Source organism: Lepidochelys kempii, chromosome 4 (genome assembly GCF_965140265.1).
Source record: "Lepidochelys kempii isolate rLepKem1 chromosome 4, rLepKem1.hap2, whole genome shotgun sequence".
Classification (NCBI taxonomy): Eukaryota; Metazoa; Chordata; order Testudines; family Cheloniidae; genus Lepidochelys; species Lepidochelys kempii.
The window spans coordinates 12,360,102-12,383,091 of record NC_133259.1 but is presented as its reverse complement, the minus strand read 5'-3'; the positions used below and the strand labels follow the sequence as shown (position 1 = coordinate 12,383,091).

Below are 22,990 nucleotides of genomic sequence, written 5' to 3'. Positions count from 1 at the left end.
CTGGCTCAAAGTGGTTTCCATTATATACAGGGTTTACAATTTTCTTCAATGGCTTTCAGCACCCCTACTATAAAAATTTTTCTAATGCCACTGCGGGAGCACCCTACCCTTCGTCAAAATCTTTTTCTTGGAGAGGATAATATAGTTTGTTGTTCCATGCAACTGTCCCCCTGCCCTCATTTCCCCCAATAAAACTGTCAGCCTGTCCTAAGGATCTGATTAGGTTTTAGAAACTTCCAGTAGATCAGAGTTGTGTATTGATTTAAAGTATTATAGGTGGCGTGTGTGTTGATGCCTATCATTGAAGTTTGCCTACACATTTCCATTCTGAAAAGCCTTTTCCAGTTGCTTACCACTTTCTCCAACTTTTCTCTGTTGGGGCTGAAATTTTTGAAGATGGATTTTCTGTCCAGTGGTGATCGCGTGCGCGTTTGTGTGATTTTTTGAGCAAAAATGGGTCAGCTGGTTTTGAGTGTGAAGAGAATAGAACGTGGATGAGAATGGTGAGAGGGACAGATGTTGCTCTTTTTTAAAATTTTCTTTTAGGAACTTTTTGTCACTTTTTTTTTTTTTTTTAACAGCTCTATCACCTTCGCAATTTGGGGTAGAAATTTGAGATTTGTGTGCTTTTCAGTGGTGAAAACCCATTCTATTCTACTGTGTTGTAATGGTTTGTTTAAAAACAGACATTGTCCGTGCAGACTGAGTTCTCTCCCTGCCTCTGACAATAACTGTTGATCTCCCGGCATTGCATTTGCACTGCACCTTTGTGCAGATAAGCAGTTTGAGTGGGTTCCTCAATGTCTGAAGGTGTGCACGGAATGAGGGTGCTTATTCTGATCGATGCAAAGTTTTGGAGTTGTGTAAGCAAGGTGACCAGGCTCTACAGCAGAGGTGGGCAAACTACGGCCTGTGGGCCACATCCGGCCCTCAGGACCATCCTGCCCAGCCCTTGAGCTCCCAGCTTGGGGAGCTAGCCCTCGGCCCCTCCCCCACTGCCCCCCCCCCCCCCAGCCATGCAGCGCGGCTGCAAGCTCCTGCCGCTCTGAGCGGCATGGTAAGGGGGTTAGGGGGCAGGAGTCCCAGGGGGCGGACAGGGAGCAGGGGGCGGTTGGATGGGGCAGAGGTTCTGGGGGTGTGTGTGGTCAGGAAACAGGGAATAGGGGGTCTTGGATAGGGCGTGAGAGTCCCGGGAGGCCTGTAAGGGGGTGGGGGTGTGGATGGGGTCAGGAGGGTTGGATAGGGTGTGGGGACCCGGGGAGGGGGGCAGTTAGGGGTGGGGTGTCCTGGGAGGGGGCAATCAGGGGACAAGGAACAGGGAGTGGTTGGATGGAGCAGAGGTTTGGGGGGGAGGGGGCGGTTAGGGGACGGTGAACAGGGGGCATTGGATAGGGGGTGGGGTCCTGGGAGAGGGTGGTCAGGGGACAAGGAGCAGGGGGGTTGGATGGGTCAGGGGTTCTGAGGAGGGGGGCAGTCAGGGAGTGGGAGGGGGCAGATGGGAGGACAGGTTGTTTGGGGGGCACAGCCTTCCCTACGCAGCCCTCCAGAGTTTCGCACCCCAGTGTGGCCCTTGGGCCAAAAAGTTTGCCCACCGTTGCTCTACAGGTATCCATGCTTCAATGAGGCAGGACTACCCCCTTTTTTCATTTGATCCAACACAGCCTTTTCCTGCTGCCTTCCAAGTAGTCCCACACCATGGAACTTTTTGTTTGTTCTTTTGTTTTCTTTACTAATAACAACAAATAGAAAAAACCTTACCGAAAAACATGGAAAGAACATTAAGGCTGCCAGGATGCCAACATTCAGATAATCCAGTAACTCTTTTTTTTCTTGTGCGTATATGCATTGCAATACAGTCTTTAAAGGCATAGTTGCCTCCTACTTTTCTTGTAGGACTTCTGTTTCATTCACATTGTCATCCGATGGTTTTCGAAGTCAGTGAAAATCCCACTGAAGGAGTCAATGGGAGTCATCTGATCAGACCTGGAATGTGCAAGTTGGATGGTTCAGTGAATGAGATGGCGTCCTGTATGTCTGTCCCTGTATTTTGGCCTCAGCTTTATTTGAAATTTAGAGCAAAAGCCTAGGATAGATCTGGCTGTATATTTCTGTAACTGAGTGCATGTAGGCTCTTAGCGGATAAGATGGATGATGTGCAGTGAATGAGGCAGGGGTCCATGTGCTGAACAGTGAGGATAAAAATAAATATTGAACAGTTGCCCCATTCACTGTGCATTGTCCAACCCAGGCACACAAGGGGAAAGGTGGCTCTGTGCAGTGCGCCAGAACAAGGCCTGTGCACCACTTCAGGACTCTAGTGAAACTTAAATAATGCACAAGCCTTGTGCTATCTCTGTGCACAAGAGTGAATCTCACAGTGAATGAGGCAAGGTTCCTACAGAAATGTGTGTAATGTATGTGCACACAAGGGTAGAGTTCAGATTGCATGGACAACCTTACAGTTAGCATTACTTGTAAGCTCCATGTTGAAACGTTATTCTTTTAACGAGTATTGTTTTTTGGGATGCGTGTGTCTCAGCACACACGTTAATATAAAATTGACTCCTATGGTGCTAATCTGAATGTGTTGTACTCTTGTGGAATTACATTTCATGAAGTGTGAATTGAAACCATAGATTTGATCTGAGAAAATCTGCAAATTACATTAGGTTATCTATTGTTCTGGTTTATAGAACTGTACTCTGCATACAGTTTTTTGGCATGTAAATATAGATCCCCCACCCCCCGCGCGATTTCTGCGCAAGAAATCACCCTTTCCTCAATAGATACAACAATCATTCAACAAAAATCTCATCCCTTTTTTTACTGGTGCAATTTTGCTTTGGCGTTTTCATTTATTAAACAATAGCTTTTTAAAAACATTACCAGTGAAATAACTTTTTGCTCAGTTTGAGAGTTGTGAATTAGAAGTTAAAGCATCAAAGGATAAATTCTTCCTGATGTAAAATATTTTGGGGTGCAGTCTTTCCTGCATGACCAGTTATGCCGAGACTTACAACAGCTGGAGTTAGGGAAGGAACTCTGGCATGTGTCTCTGAAGAAAAACGTTGAGTATTTTAAGATGTTTTCTATAAAGCAGCAAAAATGGGCCAAATTAACACACACTTTTCACTTGGCCTTTTGTTTTTAGTTTTAGTTCCAAAAGACCCCATGTAAAGAACACAGAGAATCTCGTTCATGTAATCAGGCTGTATATGTTCATCCGATATTGTTACAACTAACATCCACAAAGTGGCAGGTTTCCCAGGACAGGTGTGTGCCGACTGGACTGTCCCCATCTACACAATCCAGGAAGATCTGGGTAGCTATCTGATGCTGGCTGAGTTCCAGGTGTTGGTCATCAAGAATTTCACATGGTGCCATGTGCTCTGGAATTTTCCAGCCCACAGGGGCCCGGGAGTCGGCTGAAGTGGCTAAGTTAATTATGCAGATGGGGCTAGGAATTCCCATTTCTATAGCAGAATCACTTTTTTTTTTTTTTAATGCATTCACAGCTTAAGTCATGTCAGTCCTACTCATGAATGAGATCGGAACCTCATCCACAGCAGAAGAGATTGCATGTGACCCATGTTGTGTGTGTGGTTGGGAAGTGCAGATGGATTTATTCATGTTACAGCTTGGTTGCAAATTTTATAAAAGCTAGTAGTGCAGAGAGGCCTAAAATTTAGGAGTCCTTGTCCACTCTAATGCTGAAGCTGCGTTAGGCCATGTGTACACAGGGACGCTCAGGAAAGTAAAGAGCAAATTAACTAGAGGTGTGAAGTTAACATACATTAGTTAAAGTGCATTAAACCATTGTGTGGATGTTCTCAATTCCAAAGTAAAGTGGCCTTAGTTTGCTATCGTTTAATTTTCCTTGAAGAATTTCTCTTTCTCCAACAGATGTCCCAGCTGAATCACTTAGGCTCCTGGGGTGAGAATACTGGCCAAAATGCACACAAGTTGGAATTTCAAAGTTTGGGTTCCCACAGCAATTGCACCTCTGCCCACTTCTGCATAATCAGTATTTTTTTTCTTGCTGTATCTGTGGGTTAACTGCCAAGATTTAAAAGACTAAATAGATGGAAGTCAACTGAGATAGATGATGGCTATCGGAAACAATAACTGAATTTCTGAGTTTAAGGGAAAAGAACTGATCGAACTTTCAGATAAATACATTTGTTCTCACATGTGACTAGGATCACCTCTTCAGATAAACATACTTCAGTCAATGGTCGAACAAGTGTGTTTATCTGAAGCTCTGCAATGGTACATTGTAAAATGAGTGGATAAACCAAAGTTGTTCAAACATATCAAAGGCACTTGTCTTTATCAGGAATTGAATCCATGGCAGGTGTGTCTGAAGCTTTTAAAAATAAGATGGTTGAGTAATCAGAGTACACAAGAAATGTCTGAATAATTTCCTAAAGTGTAAAGAATCTCTTTATTCTGGGCTGGTGTTGGAGGGGCAAGGAACTTGGAAAATAAAGAATCAAGAACTTTTTATCTAACTCAAAAAATGGACAAGTAGAATTTTATTCCATTGCTTTAAAAAAGGGGGAAAAAAAAAGAGATGGGGAGTGAAGATCTTTATATTTGAGAACAAACATAAGCAATTTTAGGCCAAATTACAATTTTTTTTTAAAGTTTTGGAAAGTGTCAGATACTTAACAGACAGGAGCTTAAAAGAGAAGCCTCTTCTTTAACCGTAACACTGCTGCTGTGATGCAGTAAAATACATGTATCTTAGCGCTTTTCCCCCCCTCCAGATTTGGGCTATTACTTAGCATATTGGACACTGGTCCAGATGTTCAACTGGTGTCAATCATCATAGGTTGATGGATTTCAAGCTATGTTGGTTTGCACCAGATAAGTGTCTGGCCCAACAAGTGTATTTTTTTAATAAAAACAAATAGGTTCAAGGGGAGAGCTCTTTAAGAGTGAGACAGCAGAAATACTGAGATGATTTTTTTTTTTAAGCTGCTGCTTTGTATTTCTGTACTTTTGAAACGGATTCTCATGACTTTGAGGTCCATTTTAAAAAAAGAGAAATAGTCACAAATATGTAATAGCCAGCAGTGAGTCTACACTTGCATGTACTGTCAGTTGTGATTTCTTTTTTTAAACTACTTGACCATAAAAGAAATAACAAACAAACCAAACCCCACAACCAAAGGGGGATTTAAAAGCTGCTAATTAATGTTTGGGTAAAACAACAAGTTGACCCCCTGTTTAGGGATACTCCTACAATGAAATGTGATATAAACTAGACTTCTTGGTATTTCTGCAAATTGCATGGGATGCAAATTAATGCTCCTATTTTTCCATAGGCCATCACACCGTCTACATCGGGGTCCATGTGCCTAAGAGCTATCGGAGAAGGAGACGGCACAGAAGAAAACCTGGGCTAAAGGAGAAGAAGGAAAGAGAAAAAATCTCTGAGTACTACTCCGACAAATCCGATGCAGAAAATGCGGATGAGACGAGCAGCGGCATCCTTAAACCACTCAGTGAGTACTGTCGCTTTCTGGTATTCCTTGTGATACTCTATTGATGTGCAGTGCTCTTGTCCTGAGCATTGAGAGGGAATCTGGATCCCTGAAACAACATCGTCAGCATGTGTTTTATCAGTTGCCAGGGAATTGTTGTTTGGAAGGGACACCACCCACGCACCCCAGGTGAGCGCTTCATCTTTGTTCACCGTCGGGTGTCATTGTTGGGTTAGACACTGTCAGTGCAAGTTGTCAAAACCAAGCCAATGTGGTGTGTGAGGAGACAGCAAGCAATTTGAAATCTAATTACCTGTTCTGACTGATCCCCCTCCTCCTTAACACAGCATATGCACAGTCTCCCAGGGTACAAGGATAGTCACTTGCCCCGGGAGGATGGGGGGGTGTTAGCTAGAAAAAGAGCTAGCAGTGGGATAACAGAAGAACAAATCCCCCTGTCAGAAGCCATAAGAAATGTTTTGATGTGGAATTGCAGAATTGTATACCATGGTGCATGCAGGCATGCCTGCTTTAGTAATTAGCTGCTGTATATCAGTTGCTTCCCTCTAACTATTTATTGAATTGTCTTAAGAATAAGAGTTTTTTTATAAACAAAAGTTGGAATGAAAATGTAACTTTAGTTGTATGAATCAGTTGTATACTGATAGATTGGGCATCTGATTTGGGATATTCCGCTCTGATCTGTTACTGCTGGGCTGGGGCTGGGAGTGTTAGAGATGAGACACCTGAATTGTCTAGTGGAGTATCTTCTCTTGAGTACCTTTCTAGGGGGCAGTCTGTGAAGCCTGATTCCCAGCCCCTTTAGCCATCTCCTCAACTGGCTGCAGGTTCGTGATTCTGAATTTGGAAAAGTGGTTGCTTAAATAAGAGGCTGGGGGGTTAAAGAACAGGAAGAGAGAGATGGTGATAAACTGTTGAAAATGGTGTCACACTGCAGAGGTTTGGCGATATGGGAAGAATATAAGGTGATAGTCTGCACTATATCTGCCAACTTTCTTCACCTTGCCTTCCCAACCCTCTCCAGTCTCCAGATCATTCCCAAATAGATTGAACCCCACCAGTCCTAGTACAAAAACCTTTTGGCTACTGTTTTGCCATTGATACCTTCCACGATTTAAAAACTGGCCATTTATTTCTACTTTTTCTGTCTGACTGTTCCTGACCCATGGTTACCTTGACTCTCAGACTATGACTACTTTAGTAGTCTTTTGTTTAGGACTTTGTCAGAGGCCTTTTGAAAACCTAAGTAGCTGGTTCTCCTTTACCTGCTATTTCATTAACACATTCGACTGTGGTAGCAATTTTCAGAACAGACCAGTTGCTCTCCACAGTAGCGGGGAGAGGCAGCTGAAATTAACCCTACTGATAGGAATCCTCCACAATCAGATTCTCAGGCCCACAGTACTCCATTCTGTTACAGGTTCATAGGGTAATATTTTCCCCCCTCTCTTTCATGTTAAGAAGCGTTCAACTCAAGTTATGGTCTTTAGGTAAGCGTTCGTTGCAGTAGTTGACTAAGAATATTAGAATTAAAGAGCTTTGAGATTTTGAATAGTAATTTTATGGAGGTAGGTTAAGATAACGTGAACATGAAGTATTTCATTTAAAAAAAAGGGCAGGTGGTGTAAGAGACTGAAGTAGATATTGGATCTCAATCACAAGGTAAGAGTAGAGAGTTTTGATATGGAGCACTGGAACAAAGGGGTGTACAGATGGGTATGCTGGGGTCAGAGAAGAAAGAAACTGGGGAATACAGAGCATGAATGTTTCCTCGGAATGGGAGAAATGTTGGAAATAAGACAGTGGAGCAGGAGGTATCTCTAAAAATTGTTAGAGTACAGAGAGTGGGAATTAGTATACCAGGTCTGATTTTCATTTACAGTAACACACCTTTACACTGCCAGATATCTACAAAGGGGTGCTGTAGTATAGAAGAGAATCAGGCTGTGTACTGACTTGCTTGATGCTTGTATGAAGCGAAATGTTGTCAGAAGAGGAAATAAATGCCTTGTGCACCGAAGTGAAAATAAAGTTACAAATCCACCGTGCATTTTGACACAGTTGAGCATAATTGTGTGTGTGTGTGTCTCTCTCTCTCTCTCTCTCTCTGTCTCTCTCTCTCTCTCTCTCTCTCAAAGAGGCCCAAGAATAGAATAGCAGGGGGTGATGCAGTTCACAGGATTAAGGGGCATTGGGACAGCCATACGGATGACACTTGCATAACACTGATTTGGATTGAGGCTGACTCTAACCAATTGTTATCCTTCACTGTAATAATACTAAAAATGGATTGTATTCACGCAGTTTGAAAGAGGTTGAGTGACTCAGACCTGGTGAATGTAGTGTAGCAAATACTGGATTTAAGATACCACTCCACAGATGCTTCATAGAGAATATGGTCTGTGTGTACATGTAATGAGAGAATAAAATTAAAACTTTTTTTTGGAAGCATTGTGGTCAATGCTCATGTATAATTTGATTGGTTAATGTTTGAGATGTGGTGCACTGGAGACTGAACTGAAGGATAAGTAAAGGAGTACTTGTGGCACCTTAGAGACTAACAAATTTATTTGAGCATAAGCTTTCGTGAGCTACAGCTCACTTCATCAGATGCATCTGAAGAAGTGAGCTGTAGCTCATGAAAGCTTATGCTCAAATAAATAGGTTAGTCTCTAAGGTGCCACAAGTCCTCCTTTTCTTTTTGCAGATACAGACTAACATGGCTGCTACTCTGAAACCTGAAGAATAAGTGAATCTTTTGTGTTGTGAGAAGATTTATTTTCAATGGAAACATTTAAAAATCACATTTTAAAATTAAAGAAACTCAAACTTCTTTCTTCTATTAAAGTAGATGAGGTTATTTAAAAAAAAAAATCTGTTCTTTTGCTGCTTGCATTTCTCTAGTTTAGCTAATAAAATGGAAATGGCAGTGTAACGTATGTAGGTAGTTAGTTTGTAGTCATTTTCATGTTCAGGTTTCCAGGCACAAGCACAGTACTGCTTGAGTTTGAGTCACTATTTGTTAAAATAGTTTCCAAGAATTAATGGAAATATTTCTTAGAATCATATGTCTGGAAGCAACCTTGAGAGGCCATCTAGTCCAGTCTCCTGCAGACTTAATAATTTCCTGAACTGTCCCTGGTGGGCAGGTATCCAGTGCAGCCTTAAATATCCCCACTAAAGGTGATTCCATAACCTCCCTTGGCAGATGTCCTGAAATCTTGTCAGTTTGCGTTTGTGTGCAAATCTGCGTTGAATCACCAGGTCGGGTTGCTGTACCATGCTGATGAGCCCAGACAAAATATGTCAGTGGAGACAGGCAAGAGATTGAACAGGTCCATAAATGCAGACCTCTTCCAAGGGCACCTTGTTAATTTAGAACTGGTAGCATGGCACAGCTGGATTTGGGAACTGTATCTAGTAATCTTTTTATCTGTGTCCAGTTCTACAAACAACTCAAAATTTGTGTGATACAGAAACATACAGTCTTCAGTTCCTCCAGCCACAGGAGGATTGCGTAGAAAAGATTTTTGTTTATATTATAAGTGCTATAGTGCTCATGAAAGGTGCCAATGTGATAGCTTTAGAGACTGAGGCTCCCTTTCCACAGAACTGGTACAGAATGGGCCTGATTAGTGTAAATTTTCCCCAGTGCAGTCTCATCAATGTGCCCCAGCTCTGCAGGAACTACTTTTAGAGATGGGAAGGCAAATCAGTCTCCATGCTGATTATTGCATCCTTAGCCTGTCTGCGCAGAATGTCAGTGAGGGTACCAATTGTGGCGTGGTTTCCTATCTGCCCAAACCTAGCCCAGGAACATCTTATTTCCAAAAATGATGACTTTCGCTAGCTACTGGCCTGAACCTCGTTTATATATATATATGACCTCAAAGAGAGAGATGTTACATATTAACATAACTTAAGTCTTTTTGGGCTATCCAGTCCCTGATATATACATATTTTAACATTTTGGGGGGAAAATGTAACACTGAGTACAGTTGTGTTAAACCAGCTTTCAACTTCCTCTTCCCGCTTCCCTCAAACACGCACGTGATAATTAGAATGAAGAAACAGCTTTACACTAAAACAACTGCGAAACTCTGAATTTAGATTTCTAAGATTTAAGTGCTACTGAAGCACTTAGCCACCAAAGGGACATTGAGACCACAATGGGAAATGCACAGCTGTAGGGTGGGAAGGTAAGTAATGATGTAACACTAATAGCAGAAGCAATATTGGGCAGAAATTTTAGGCTGCATCAGATCCATCAATCCAGGCTGACCCATTTAATGAAGAGAAGGAATGAATCCTGAATGGGTGGTGGTAGAGAAGCTGATGGCTTTGTTGCCTGGAGCAAGCTTGACAATGCTAGTCCGTCTTTCTGGATGCATAAAAATCTCAAGCCAATTCTGCCCTCTGAAGTAATTGAGGCTAATTGTCTCTGCGTGCAGCTGAGGGTAGAATGTTGCAAAGAACAAGATAAGGAAGGAATTGCTTGGGTAGAGTACTGGTCCCGACCACCCTACACTTCTCCACTAGAAGTGTTTGAAGACTTTCCTGGGAGGAGGTGCATCTCTGCTTATGCTTTCCTTTTTTCTTCTTAGTGGAGCGATAGTCTGATTGTTCTGTGGTTTCAGTTGTCACTTTGATATTTGTTTGAGATGGAAAAGGCCACTGAAATTCTCCCTCTGGCTGAGTGCCCTGGGAATAGGGAGTATGAATGAGCTACATGTAAAAGCCACAAGCCAAATTGTGATGACGATATATCTCTCTTTATTTTGAGGCTCTGACATCGTAGGCTTTCCGAACAGAAATGTTCTGAATGTGATATGTAAACTATAGATGAAGAGAGTGACTTTAGTGACTGACAGCTTTGGCAGAAAGTAGAGTAGAAAGTTTAAAAGATTTCTCAGTGATGAAAATTCTTACCTCTGTTGTTTGGTTTGTCTCTGGTTGACAGTATTTGAAAACCAGTAAAACAATCCATCTGGATTGATAGATGTGAATTTCATATACACTATTTATGTAATATTTGGTCCCATCTTGTAAAGGTCACTTGGGACTACCACGTGCAGAGGGGAGAGATCATCCTGAAATATGCAACACTTTGCAAAACATTGTAGAAAGTTTTGCTGTCTCATAGTATTGAAGGATGGAGGTTAGTATTCTTGCAAGCTATTCAGGACAGAAGTGATCTTTTTTTATATAGCGCATGAGATAATAAAACTCTAATCTCAGATAGACATTACTGTAATACAGAAAATAAGTATAGAATGTTATGCAGATAAATATGTAGAGTAAAACTGGAAACTGTCTTCTTCAGGATGATTTTAAAGCAAGATGTTTATTTCTGTGGTCTTACCATGCCTAAAGAATGAGAAATCAAGATTAAAAAAACCTCTGATATATATATATTTGGTGTGTGTGGCAGGAATTAAATTCTCCTACTTTGATGCATATTGCTGGCTATATCCCCCAGCACCAAGAAGCTAATGAGGGGAGCATGGCTTGGTTTTTTGTATGAACACTTTGAGCCTGATTCTGCATTGCTCTGCACATTGTGGGGTTGTACACTGACTCCCTACCATTTTGATCTGGTAAGATTTTATAGCCACTCCATGCTGTTATAAATGGCTATACAAAGCACAGGACACATGGGAATCGGAGCCCGAGTTCAGTGTGTATACAGGGAAAGTGACAGGCAAATGGATTGAGAACATTGATGCAACAACAAACTTTTTTCCTCCCTGAAACACAGATTTTCGTGGACCATCTCTCCTTAACACCCCCACATGGCAATTTTACACCTTGCTTATGAAAACCACAGCATGGTTACATGAAAATATAATTTTGGAACAGTGTTCATGAAACAAGATGTAAATAAATTTGCTTTTAGTGATATGATCCAGCTGGCTGTTTACATGTCCTCCTCCCATTATGTACACATGCGTGTCTCTCCCCCCCCCCCCCCCCATCCCTTCCCGGAAGTAGGACTATATCTATATAAGGGACCAAGATGGGATTTTCAGGGATCTCTTTGTTTTTTGCGTGGGTGTGAGCTGAGTATATTGGTTTCAACCCAAAAGTCACTCAACCTAAAGTCTTGTTGTCACGTTATATGCTTTGCCCACTGCCTTTGTGTTAAAACCAAAGGCAGGCGTGAAAATGTTGGCACTCGTGCAGGGCACTCAGGTTCTGGCCTGTAAGGCTTCAAAGCTCTTTTTGACCCCAAGTTCGTGTTTTTAAATTGAGGGGGGCGAGAGAGGGATCATGAAATTTTAACACTATTTAATTTTGACCGCAAATCGGCCAATTTTTCTAAAACTGTAGTATGATGCCTTCTGCCCTATGCTTTGCTAATGGTTAATGCTGATCATTTCCTGGTGCCCTATTACTCCCATTGCAGAAGATAATGAAGTGCAAAGAGCCAGCCCTGACTCAGCAACTTACTTGGTGCCTGACTTCAACGATTTGACTAGTCCCCCTGAAGTCAGTGGAGCTACTCATGGAATGTGACTAAATACCTTGTGAAGCTGGAGCCTCTGCTTCTGTCAGATCAATTTAGAAGATGTTTTTGTGATAATATGGAATGAAGTTCACCCTCTACATATCTGCCACACCGTGAACTTTTAAATAGAACAGTGAGCTATATTCAAGAGTTGGGGTGAATCCTCTTCCACCATAAATACCCAATATGAAGCCTTATATTTTATTGGAAGCCACTTACAAATCTGTGTGATTGCATACCTATCATCCTATTCCTGTTAGCACTTGTTCTGATATTATTCCTCTATTAAATGAGGTAACGAAATCTCAGCAGTGGACTTCACAGAGGTGGGGAAACTGGGCACTCACATCTACATGAGCACATCTCTACATGTAGATGTGTGGTCACCAAGCAAACATGAATAAACTTGACTTTCAGTTTGGTTATGAATGTTCCCTGGGAATCAAGTTTCTTTTTAACCCTACCAAATTAGATTGGCAGTTTATGAAAAATCTTGCTCTGGTTTTTCTCATGACATGCTATAGGCAGTAGCACCTGGGCTTCTCTTGTCAACCCTCAGAAAATGTCCAAGAACTCCTTTTGCAGTATGAAGATAAACAAACACACGCTCAGTGGCTTGCTAGAATTCCATACAAAAGCAGGCCTCAGCAAAGAGCCAAAAGGAGATAGGTTTAACAATTGCTGAATATGTAAGAGAATACCACAGATCTCCAAATTTCATTCATTACATGAGTTTCCCATTACAAACATGCTTAACATTATTGCATTCCTATCAGTCAAGTGAGGGCAATATGACTCACCTAGTTTGTGACTATTACATGCGACCCAGTTGTTAACTTGTGGCATGTTAACCAGTCAAACACACATAATTTGTCGCATTCTTCCCACCCTCTCCCTTTCCCCCACCCTCACTTGCATGCAACAGGCCAAACAATGCTCCCTCACAGCTTTCTCTTGAAACGCTCTTTCTCAAAGCCGGGAGATCTGACTTGACTCTGTGTCCAAACGAAGAGAGTGCAATTTTGGCCAGTGATTGATTGTAAGATCTCATTTTTGGAAAATCATCTATGTCAAGCGATAACTAATTGTGATCAGATTCATCGTTCAGTTTAGCAGTTATGACTCTCCTCTTCCAGCACCGATATAAACATGATTTGGAAAATGTTCGTCCCAATTAAGATATTCTATGTACAGTTGTATGAGGGCTAACCTTAGGAGTGGAAGTGTTCTTTACCAGTTGACAGAAGGTACTGTGATCTCAATTTACGTGTAAAACTAGCTTCAGCTATTGACTGAATCAAAGGAGGTACAGATATGGCTCTGACTATGGGAGGGGTTTCCAGTAGACCCAGTGACAGATAAAGGAGCATATGAAATGAGATGAAGTGAGCTGTAGGTCACGAAAGCTTATGCTCTAATAAATTTGTTAGTCTCTAAGATGCCACATGTACTCCTTTTCTTTTTACAGATACAGACTAACACGGCTGCTACTCTGAAAATTGTCTTATTGGTATGCTTCTCTTTCTTTCTGTCTTTCTGTCTGTCTTTCTGGTTTTATTTAAAAAAAAATCTCTTCACCCTTAGGATGTGGGTTTGGTGGAACATTATTTCACATTTGCTCTCTCAACAGAAACATGCCATTTCAGTAAAGTGCCATTTGAGGTTTGTGCAGTGTAGTGCTCTGTTTAGACAGAGTGCAGCTTTCAAAATGAAGTTCTTGATTAGGTCTGGATGGACAATTGAGTGGCTTAAATCTGAATACTGTACATCTGGGTTGTTTCCATTTTGGAAAAATGTCTCTCTTTTTGCATGAACCTAGTTCAGCTTCTGGTAATATTTGGATCAGCATCCAGTCTGCGTAGCCATTGTTACCTTTGCTAATGATAGCAAAGTGTCATTCAAGGGCTGGGTTAATGTGCAGCTTTTAACATTTCTGATTCAAAATGCAGCTTTCCCTCGAAAGTAAATTCTGTATAATCTGATTATAGTAGTAAACTAGAACTCTAGAGAATCCTGCTTTCATGAACCCTGTTATAAGTTTTGGTGTAGATGTTGATGCTAGCCGGTTAGTACCTGCCTCTAGGCAATGCTCAGTAAAACAAACATTTCACATGGAGAGAGAATGTTAAATACGTGGAATAGTGATCCTGTAACATCTCTCAGCACCACTTTTGAAAGCTGGTTAATCTGCACTTGGCTTATCCGTAAATCTGAAGAGCGAAAAGATTTTTGTGGTAAGTAATCTCATAGCATCACACCATAATGATTTGTTAAAGTGAAGGGCTATTGTCATTTTTAACCAAATAAAATAGTTTGCTCATTGATCCTGGCTAATGGGATCTTTTGGTATTTAACTCTCATTGTTTGCTACTTTGACATGGGAGCTCTGGCTCCTGCTTCTGGAACGGGGTGGTTATGCTGTGAGAATGTGTCGTCATTATCCTTAGTTGTCTTGACCACATGCTTTGCTTTTGTTTAACAAAGAAATTGATACTTTCAAGGTTTTAAAAAACACTTGAAGTGGGTTTTAGCCCACGAAAGCTTATGCCCAAATAAATTTGTTAGTCCTTGGTGGTTAAGGAAACCAATTTATCACCCTCCCCTTTAAAATAGCCTTATACATACTTGTTTTTATGTCTCCCCTCGGTCTTCTCTTCTCCAGACTAAACAAACCCAATATTTTCAATCTTTCCTAAGAGGTCACGTTTTCTAGATCTTTAATCATTTGTGTTGCTCTCCTCTGGACTTTCTCCAGTTTGTCCTAAAGTGTGATGCCCAGAACTAGATACAGTACTCCAGGTGAGGCCTCATCGGTCCTGAGTAGAGTGGAATAATTGCTTACAATACTCCTGCTAATACATCCCAGAATGAAGTTCACTTTTTTTGCAACAGTATTACATTGTAGACTTATATTTAGTTTGTGATCCACAATAATCCTCAGTCATTCCCCACTTTGTATTTGTGTAGCTGGTTATTCCTTCCTAAGTGTAGTATTTTGCATATATCCTTATTGAATTTTATCCCATCTATTTTAGACCATTTCTCCAGCTTGTCAAGATCATTGTGAACGTGTCCTCCAAAGTGCTTGCAACCCCTCCAAGTGTGGTATCTTCTGCAAACTTTTATAAATGTTTTCTCTGACATTTATCAAAATCATTTATGAAGATATAGACTAAAACTGTACCCAGGGCAGATCCCTGCGGGACTCCACTTCGTATGCCCTTCCAGCTTGACTGTGAAGCATTGGTGACAACTTTCCAAATATGGTTTTACAACCAGTTGTACACTGTTTTACAACCAGTTATGCACCCAAATTATAGTAGGTTGATCTAGCCTATACTTTCCTAGTTTATGAGTAGGTCATGAGACCATATCAAAAGCCTTACTAAAGTTGAGGTATTTCACATCTACTGCTTCTGCAAGGCTTGTTACCCTGTCAAAGAAGGATATTAGGCTTTTTGACATAATTGTTCTTAACAATCCATGTTGACTGTTACTTATCACATAATTTTTTTTTAATGCTAACAAATTGTTTGATTATTTGCTCCATTATCTTTCTGGGTACCAAAATTAAGCTTGACTAGTTTATAATTCCCTGGGTTGTCCGTATTCCCTTGTTTAGGTAGGTACTGTATTTACCCTTTTCAAGTTCTCTGGAAATCATAGAATCATAGAATATCAGGGTTGGAAGGGACCTCAGGAGGTCATCTAGTCCAACCCCCTGCTCAAAAGCAGGACCAATCCCCAATTAAATCATCCCAGCCAGGGCTTTGTCAAGCCTGACCTTAAAAACTTCTAAGGAAGGAGATTCCACCACCTTCCTAGGCAACGCATTCCAGTGTTTCACCACCCTCCTAGTGAAAAAGCTTTTCCTAATATCCAACCTAAACCTCCCTCACTGCAACTTGAGACCATTACTCCTTGTCCTGTCCTCTTCTACCACTGAGAATAGTCTAGAACCATCCTCTCTGGAACCACCTCTCAGGTAGTTGAAAGCAGCTATCAAATCCCCCCTCATTCTTCTCTTCTGCAGACTAAACAATCCCAGTTCCCTCAGCCTCTCCTCATAAGTCATGTGTTCCAGACTCCTAATCATTTTTGTTGCCCTTCGCTGGACTCTTTCCAATTTATCCATCTCCTTCTTGTAGTGTGGGGCCCAAAACTGGACACAGTACTCCAGATGAGGCCTCACCAATGTCGAATAGAGGGGGACAATCACGTCCCTCGATCTGCTCGCTATGCCCCTACTTATAATCCCAAAATGCCATTGGCCTTCTTGACAACAAGGGCACACTGCTGACTCAATGTCAGCAAATGTGGAGACTAGTGCCCTCTAGATACCTGGATCATTTGAGAGTTGGGGGGAATTTATTTTTTTACTTGTATAACATGTATTATTTAAAAATCGTGCTAGATTGACAGCCCTAGATCATGCATTAGCATTTGTACATATGTATGTACCTCTGTATGCTCCCTTGTATGTGCACTCTCTTGCCAATGTACCTTGCTCTCTGATCTGGAAGAGATCACCTATAGGGTTGAAATACTGGTTTAGTCTCTGTGGCCCTGATTCTGCAAAGCACTCCAGCATATGCTTAAGTTCCACTGAAGTCTATGAATCTTAAACTTGCATTTAAAGTTAAGCATGTACTTTACTGCTTTGTTGAATCAAGCCTTAGGCTCACTTGCTCCTTTATTTCTGAGACTTCCAGCAAAGGTTCCAGCATGAGTCTCTTCACTTTATGCTTTAGTTTCTGTTGGAAATCTCATTTTTGGTTCCTTTTTGCTCAGCCTTGTTTTTTGTAAACAGTGTCCGTAAGTAGGCTGTGATATGATATTTCACTTAGTAAATCTGTAACTTAAATGAAGGTCTGAAATATGCAAGTGTGGCTCAAAATAGATGTAAAGTATAAAAAAAGAGAAACGTAATAAGGCCCAAGAACATAGGAATGGCCATGTTGGGTCAAACCAATGGTCCATCTAGCCCAGTATCCTGTCTTGCGACACTGGCTAACGCCAGATGCTTCAAAAGGAATGAACAACAGGCCAATCATCAAGTGATCCATCCTCTGTTGTATCGTCCAATCTCCGCATCTGGAAATCAGACGCTTAGGAACATCCAGAGCATGGGGTTGCAACCTTGAGCACCTTGGCTAATAGCCATTGATGGATCTTCCCTACATGAATTTATCTAATTCTTTTTTCAATCCAGCTGTAGTTTTGGCCTGCACAACATCCAGTGGCAACGAGTTCTACAGGGTTGACTGTGCATTGTGTGAATAAGTACTTCCTTTTGTTTGTTTTAAACCTGCTGCCTCTTAATTTCATTGGGTGACCTCTGTTCTTGTGGTATGTGAAGGAGTAAAATACACTTTCTCCACACCACCTTCTTTCCCCTTAGGTGTCTTTTCCAAGATGAACAGTCCCATGCTTTTAAATCTCTCCTCATATGGAAGCTGTTCCATACCCTTGATCATTTTTGTTGCCCTTCTCTGCACCTTTTCCATTTCTAAAATCTTTTTTGAGATGAGGCAACCAGAACTGTATGTAGTATTCGAGTTACAGGCGAATCATGGATTTTTATAGTGGCATTATGATATTCACTGTGGTGTTAGCTGTCCATTTCCTAATGGTTCCTAACAGTCTGTTAGCTTTTTGACTGCTGCTGCACTTTGAGCTCTTGGTTTCAGAGAACTATCCAGAATGACTCCAAGATCTTTCTTCAGTGTTAATAGCTAATTTAGACTCCATTATTTTGTATGTTTTTTATGTTTTCCAGTGTGCATTACTTTGCATTTATCAACATTGAATTTCATCTGCCATTTTGTTGCCCAGTCACCTAGTTTTATGGGGTCCCTTTGTAACTCTTTACAGTCTGTTTTGGATTTAACTATCTTGAGTATTTTTGTATCATTTGCCACCTCACTGTTTACCCCTTTTTCCAGATAATTTATAAATATGTTGAACAGCACTTGTCCCAGTGCAGATCCCTAGGAGACACCACTATTTATCTCTCTTCATTCTGAAAACTGACCATTTATTCCTACCCTTTGTGTCCTCTCTTTCAACCAGATACTAATCCAGGAGTGGACCTTCCTCCTTATCCCATGACAGATTACTTTGCTTAAGGGCCTTTGGTGAGGGACCTTGTCGAAAGCTTTCTGAAAATCTAAGTACACTATATCCACTGGATCCCCCTTGTCCCCAGGCCTGGTGACCCCCTCAAAGAATTGTAATAGACTGGTGAGGCATGATTTCCCTTTCGAAAAAACATGTTGACTCTTTCCCAACAAATCGTGTTCATCTGTGTCTGATAATTCTGTTCTTTACTCTAGTTTCAACCAGTTTTTGGGGTACTGAAGTTAGGCTTACTGGCCTGTAATTGCTGGGATCGCCTCTGGAGCCATTTCCATCACTAATCAAAAATGTGTCCTAGCTCTGTTGTAGCCGATACGATCATGGGAACTTAAGAGCCCGTAAGTTACTTACTAAGGAAGTCCTAGGCAAGTGATAGGCCGTGAATCACTGTTCGTGAACTTAATTATAAACATTTTTTTAAGATGAGCTGGCAGCCCACACAGGAAGCGTTGGGAGGCCACATTTTACCTGCAGGCCACCTGTTGAATATCACTGTCGTGAGGAAGCTGTTGGTAGATCCTATACCATGTATAGAAATACCTGCTCAACCACCTGAACTTGTGTAGATCGTTTCTCTCTAAAAAACAGTGAGGAAAAAAAGCTCAGAGAATCTCCTTGAGCACACATGGAAGTCTACACTGAAATAAATACTAAATTTCATTGCAGAGAGTCACTCTAAAGTAAAATGAGAGCCTCTGCAACTGCATAGGTGCATCTTTCTCTAAAATAAAGAGGTTGTCTAAAGCTGCTTAGCGAGAGAGGCAGATTAAGGGGTAAAGTGCTGGTGAGATGGTTGGAGGTGCATGGTAAATACAGATAAATCACATGGACATCACCATGACATGCGGATAAAGCCATAGTGTATCATATGATATAATAATATGAAGTAGATATTATGTAATGGAATGAGAATTCTTTAATTTTATTTACTGCAAATCTCACTAGGCAGAATCAGACTTACTGCTTTTTGGCTCTGGATATGTTGTTACCCTACACAGTAGAGATGTTTCCTTCAGGGTTTGATTGATTTGTCTAAGGCCGGATCCCACCCACTGCCTTCTCTGTGGTAGATGTTGTAATTCCATGGCAAAGAATCAGTTAAGAGCTGTGGAAAACAGGATGGTCAGGATAGTCTCTTGCCCTCTGAAAACTGAAGGGCTGGGAAGCTTGAGTCTTCGTTTGAGAGATACAAGGTGGGTGAGGCAATCTTTTATTGGACCATCTTCTGTTGGTGAGAGAGACAAGCTCTTGAGCTTACAGAGAGCTCTTCTCCAGGTCTCAGTGGAAGCTTGAAAGCATGTCTCTCTCACCAGCAGAAGCTGGTCCAATAAAAGATATTAACTCACTCACCTTGTCTCTCTAATACCCTGGGGGACACACAGCTACAACACTGAGCCTTTCTTTGGCATTGTTGTTTCAAGAGCCTAACCCATACATATGTGTAAAGAGATGGCTTAAAGGAGAGAACCAGAGGAAAAAGTGAGGGAGTAGGATAAGCAGACTGAAAGGAGTTTGAAAGTAACAAAAAGGTGGGTATTTTGGGGGGGAGAAAACCAATTTTTCAATAAAACAAAAGGAAAAAAGTCTTTTAACTTGCTACCCCAAACCTCTCTCCTCTGAGAGAAAGTCTCAGGCAAGTATTTCATACCTTTCTTTGGCCCTGTCCTGCCAAGTGCAAAACTCTCAGCTCCCTTGAAGCCCTGTGACTGGATGAGGCCCTGTCCAGGTACAAGGTGGACCTGGCTATGAAGTGCCTTCTTGGGAGTCTTTTTTTTTTTCTTTTTTTTCTTTTTCTTCCTCCTGGCAAGAGCACGGTTTCTCTCACTGGGAGCTGTGTAACGCAAATGCTGTCTGCAAACACTTTTTTTTTTTTTTTTTTAAAGTAAACCTGTATTTATAGACATCATCCAGGTCAGCGGATGGCTTCTTATTGCATTCTGTATTGATTTAAGCATCTGCACTCACATTATACTTTGTTCAGGCTTACGTCTTGCTAAATAAGGTCATCACTGATTCTTAGGTTTTTTTTTTTATACATGCCAGTATTTTAAGCACAGATTATTGCAAACCAGAAGGGTGATGTTTGTTTTTGTTTTTATTTTTTTTTTTTAATGGGAAACCTATACATGTTGAAGGGTATATGCTAATGAGCACTGGTCCTTGAGACGAGAACAATGGATGCCAGTCGGCGATCCAGTTACATTCAGGAAACTGAACTAGAGGAGCGGGCAGCTGCTTTTTGTTCAGCATTTCCGGGTAAGCGAATAGTGCAGCTTTTCATCAGTGCCAAGACTGTTCACTGCCCAGTCACTCTTTTCCCCCATTATGCTTTCCTCTTCTCACACTAATGGATTTTCTAAAGTAATTATTTCAGTGCATTTTAATATTTGGGTTTATAAAGTGAGGGTTCATGGCCTCCAGCCATTCAGTGCTTGATCTGAGCAGCAGGAAAGTGAGCTAATACGGTCTATGTTGGTGGAAGGGAGGCGTGATTTCTTCCCCTCTATTCCCCAAATTCCAGGTTTTGGGGTGTGTGTGTGTCTTATATATATATATATATATATATATATATATATATATATATATATATATATATATATATATAATGTTACATGATCTGTCTAGAAGATTGTGCCGCCTTGTTGGACTGTGGGAACGTGTGTGTACCCACACACACAGACACCCCTACCTGAAGTGATTTTTCTTGGCTGTGGTGGTGGTCTCTCGGGAAAACAGCTAATATTTCTGGATTTCAGTTTTGGAGGATTAGCCATTTTCCTGTCCAGAATGAACTGGCTCACTATGAATCTCTCACCTCATCCTGAAATGAAGTCCCTAGGTCAGTCAATCTTAAATCCTCTTTGAAGAGGGGATGATGCCAACATGTATTAGTCCTCAAACCAGTACTCACCATGTTACAATCACAAAAGGGGCTCCTTCCGTCTCCCTGTTGACCTGTTGTAACGGCCGGTGGGATTGAACCTGGGATCTCTGAAGCTTAGCGTGTGAGCCTCTACTGCATGAGCTAAAAGCTGTATCCCTCTTAGCTAAGGCTGTAGCAGACTCCTCAATCTCTAGATCAGTGGTTCCCAAACTTTAATAGCCCGCGAACCCCTTTCACTAAATTGTGAAATCTCATAAACCCCCTCCTAAAAATGAGTATTTCCAGGGATTTAAGTTTAAATGTGCTCCACACTCCGTGGGACTCCTGCTGCTGGACCCCATTGACCGCTCCGGTCAACTGAGCTCCACTGAGCTTGGGCTGCAGGTCCCGCTGACCGCCGGGGCTCGGGCTGCCAGCCCCAACTGCCCGGCCCCGCTCTCCCTGGGGCTCGGGTTGCCAGCCCTGCGTGGAGCGCTGGGATTCGGGCGGCCGGCTCCCCCGCTGACGGGGGCAGGGCTCGGGCTGCCAGTCCCAACTGCCTGGCCGCGCTGTCCCTGGGGCTCGGGCTGTCTGCCCTGCAACCAGGTCCCACCTGCTGCTTCCAATGCCCAGGGCCCTCTGGCCGCCATGAGTGAAAGTTTTCTGCCGAATCCCATGTAATGTTCTGGGAACCACGGCTCTAGGTGGTCTAGGTCCCACTAGAGGTGGGGCACAGAACACCACACCAAGCAGCCATGGGTTACGCTATCACCAGGTGACCCTTTGGCAAGTTACGAACGCCTGGTGTTGAAAGTCTTCAGAGGGACAGTTATGTGAAGGATCTAGTGTGAGTGACAAATCTCATTCTAATCTAGTATCATTTCCCACATTGTCCTCGCTGCTTGTCATTCTTTATAGATAGCGCCTCACATCCGACACTGGGCAGGCCTCTGCTTTGGGAAAGAAAACAGAAGCGGTACAGACTCCCTGCTGCCAGCTGAATGCTGCATGGCACACAGGAGCCAAATACTTTTGTCCCTTCAATTTTCAGTTCCTTGAAACATCTATTGTACTTCCCTTTGGCCTGAGCATTGCAAATTCTTGTGGCAACGAGGGCAAGTGGCAAGCAGCTATGGTTGCTAATTTGTGTGTGAGTTCTTTCGTCAGCTGAAAATTCTCAACTTGCCTGCAAAGCTAATTTTGTTTGTATGTTATTAGTACCGTTTTTTTCTCTCCAACCGTAGCCCCGTGTTATATTTTCTACCATACTCACCCCACCAGAACAGAAATTTCCTTTGAAACTAGATAAATATTAAGTCACAAAACCAAACTGCCTTAACGTTATGGCTTTGGCCTGTTTCCTCAAAAGAGCCAAGAAATTCACAGTTCAAGCTGAAATCCTATCTTCAAACTTCATTTCATCATGCCAGAGTATTGCGTTTCAGCTTTATGCGCTACCTACCCCGCAGCGTTCACCGGCTTACCTGTGTCTGTGCTAGCTGGTTCCTCAGTGAGGTTTCATGTTTACGAGGAATTGAATAATGTGAGAGTCTCTCTCATTTAAGAATTAGAATACCTTTGCTATTTATCGGGCTTCAGTGTTCCCAGATGAATTATGTAGTCAACGTTGTGTATGTAGTGCTAAAAAGATGCTTTTGATTTGGGGATTGGAAAAAAGAGAGAACACATTGTGGCTTTGCTGTTGTGACTTAATGTCAGATGAATAGAGCTGGAATGCTATGAATACTTTGCAAGGGATCTTCGTCACCTGTACGCTAGCAAGAACAAGTTGTGCTGGTCTGGGTTCCGTTTGTAAAGCTTTCTGTGTGGAAATGCACAGAAGCCAAAGTAGACGAAGGAAGGAATGTGGTCACTTTATTCTTAGTAGAAAAGACAATCACTTTTGATAAGGATCATTTATAAGGGACACTATGAGCTCAAAACCTTTAAAGGCGCAGTGTCAACTGCTTA

General features: G+C 41.9%; 1 protein-coding gene across 5 annotated transcripts in view; it reads left to right on the top strand.

The window, feature by feature from the left end:
* Nucleotides 1-22,990, top strand: part of SLC4A4 (solute carrier family 4 member 4) — a 261,671-nt gene that overhangs the window by 42,648 nt on the left and 196,033 nt on the right. For all 5 annotated transcript variants that reach the window (XM_073340388.1, XM_073340382.1, XM_073340384.1 and 2 more), the window contains exon 3: nt 5,331-5,510. In XM_073340388.1, coding sequence (XP_073196489.1) covers nt 5,331-5,510 — 180 coding nt within the window. The remainder of the gene's footprint in view (nt 1-5,330; nt 5,511-22,990) is intronic.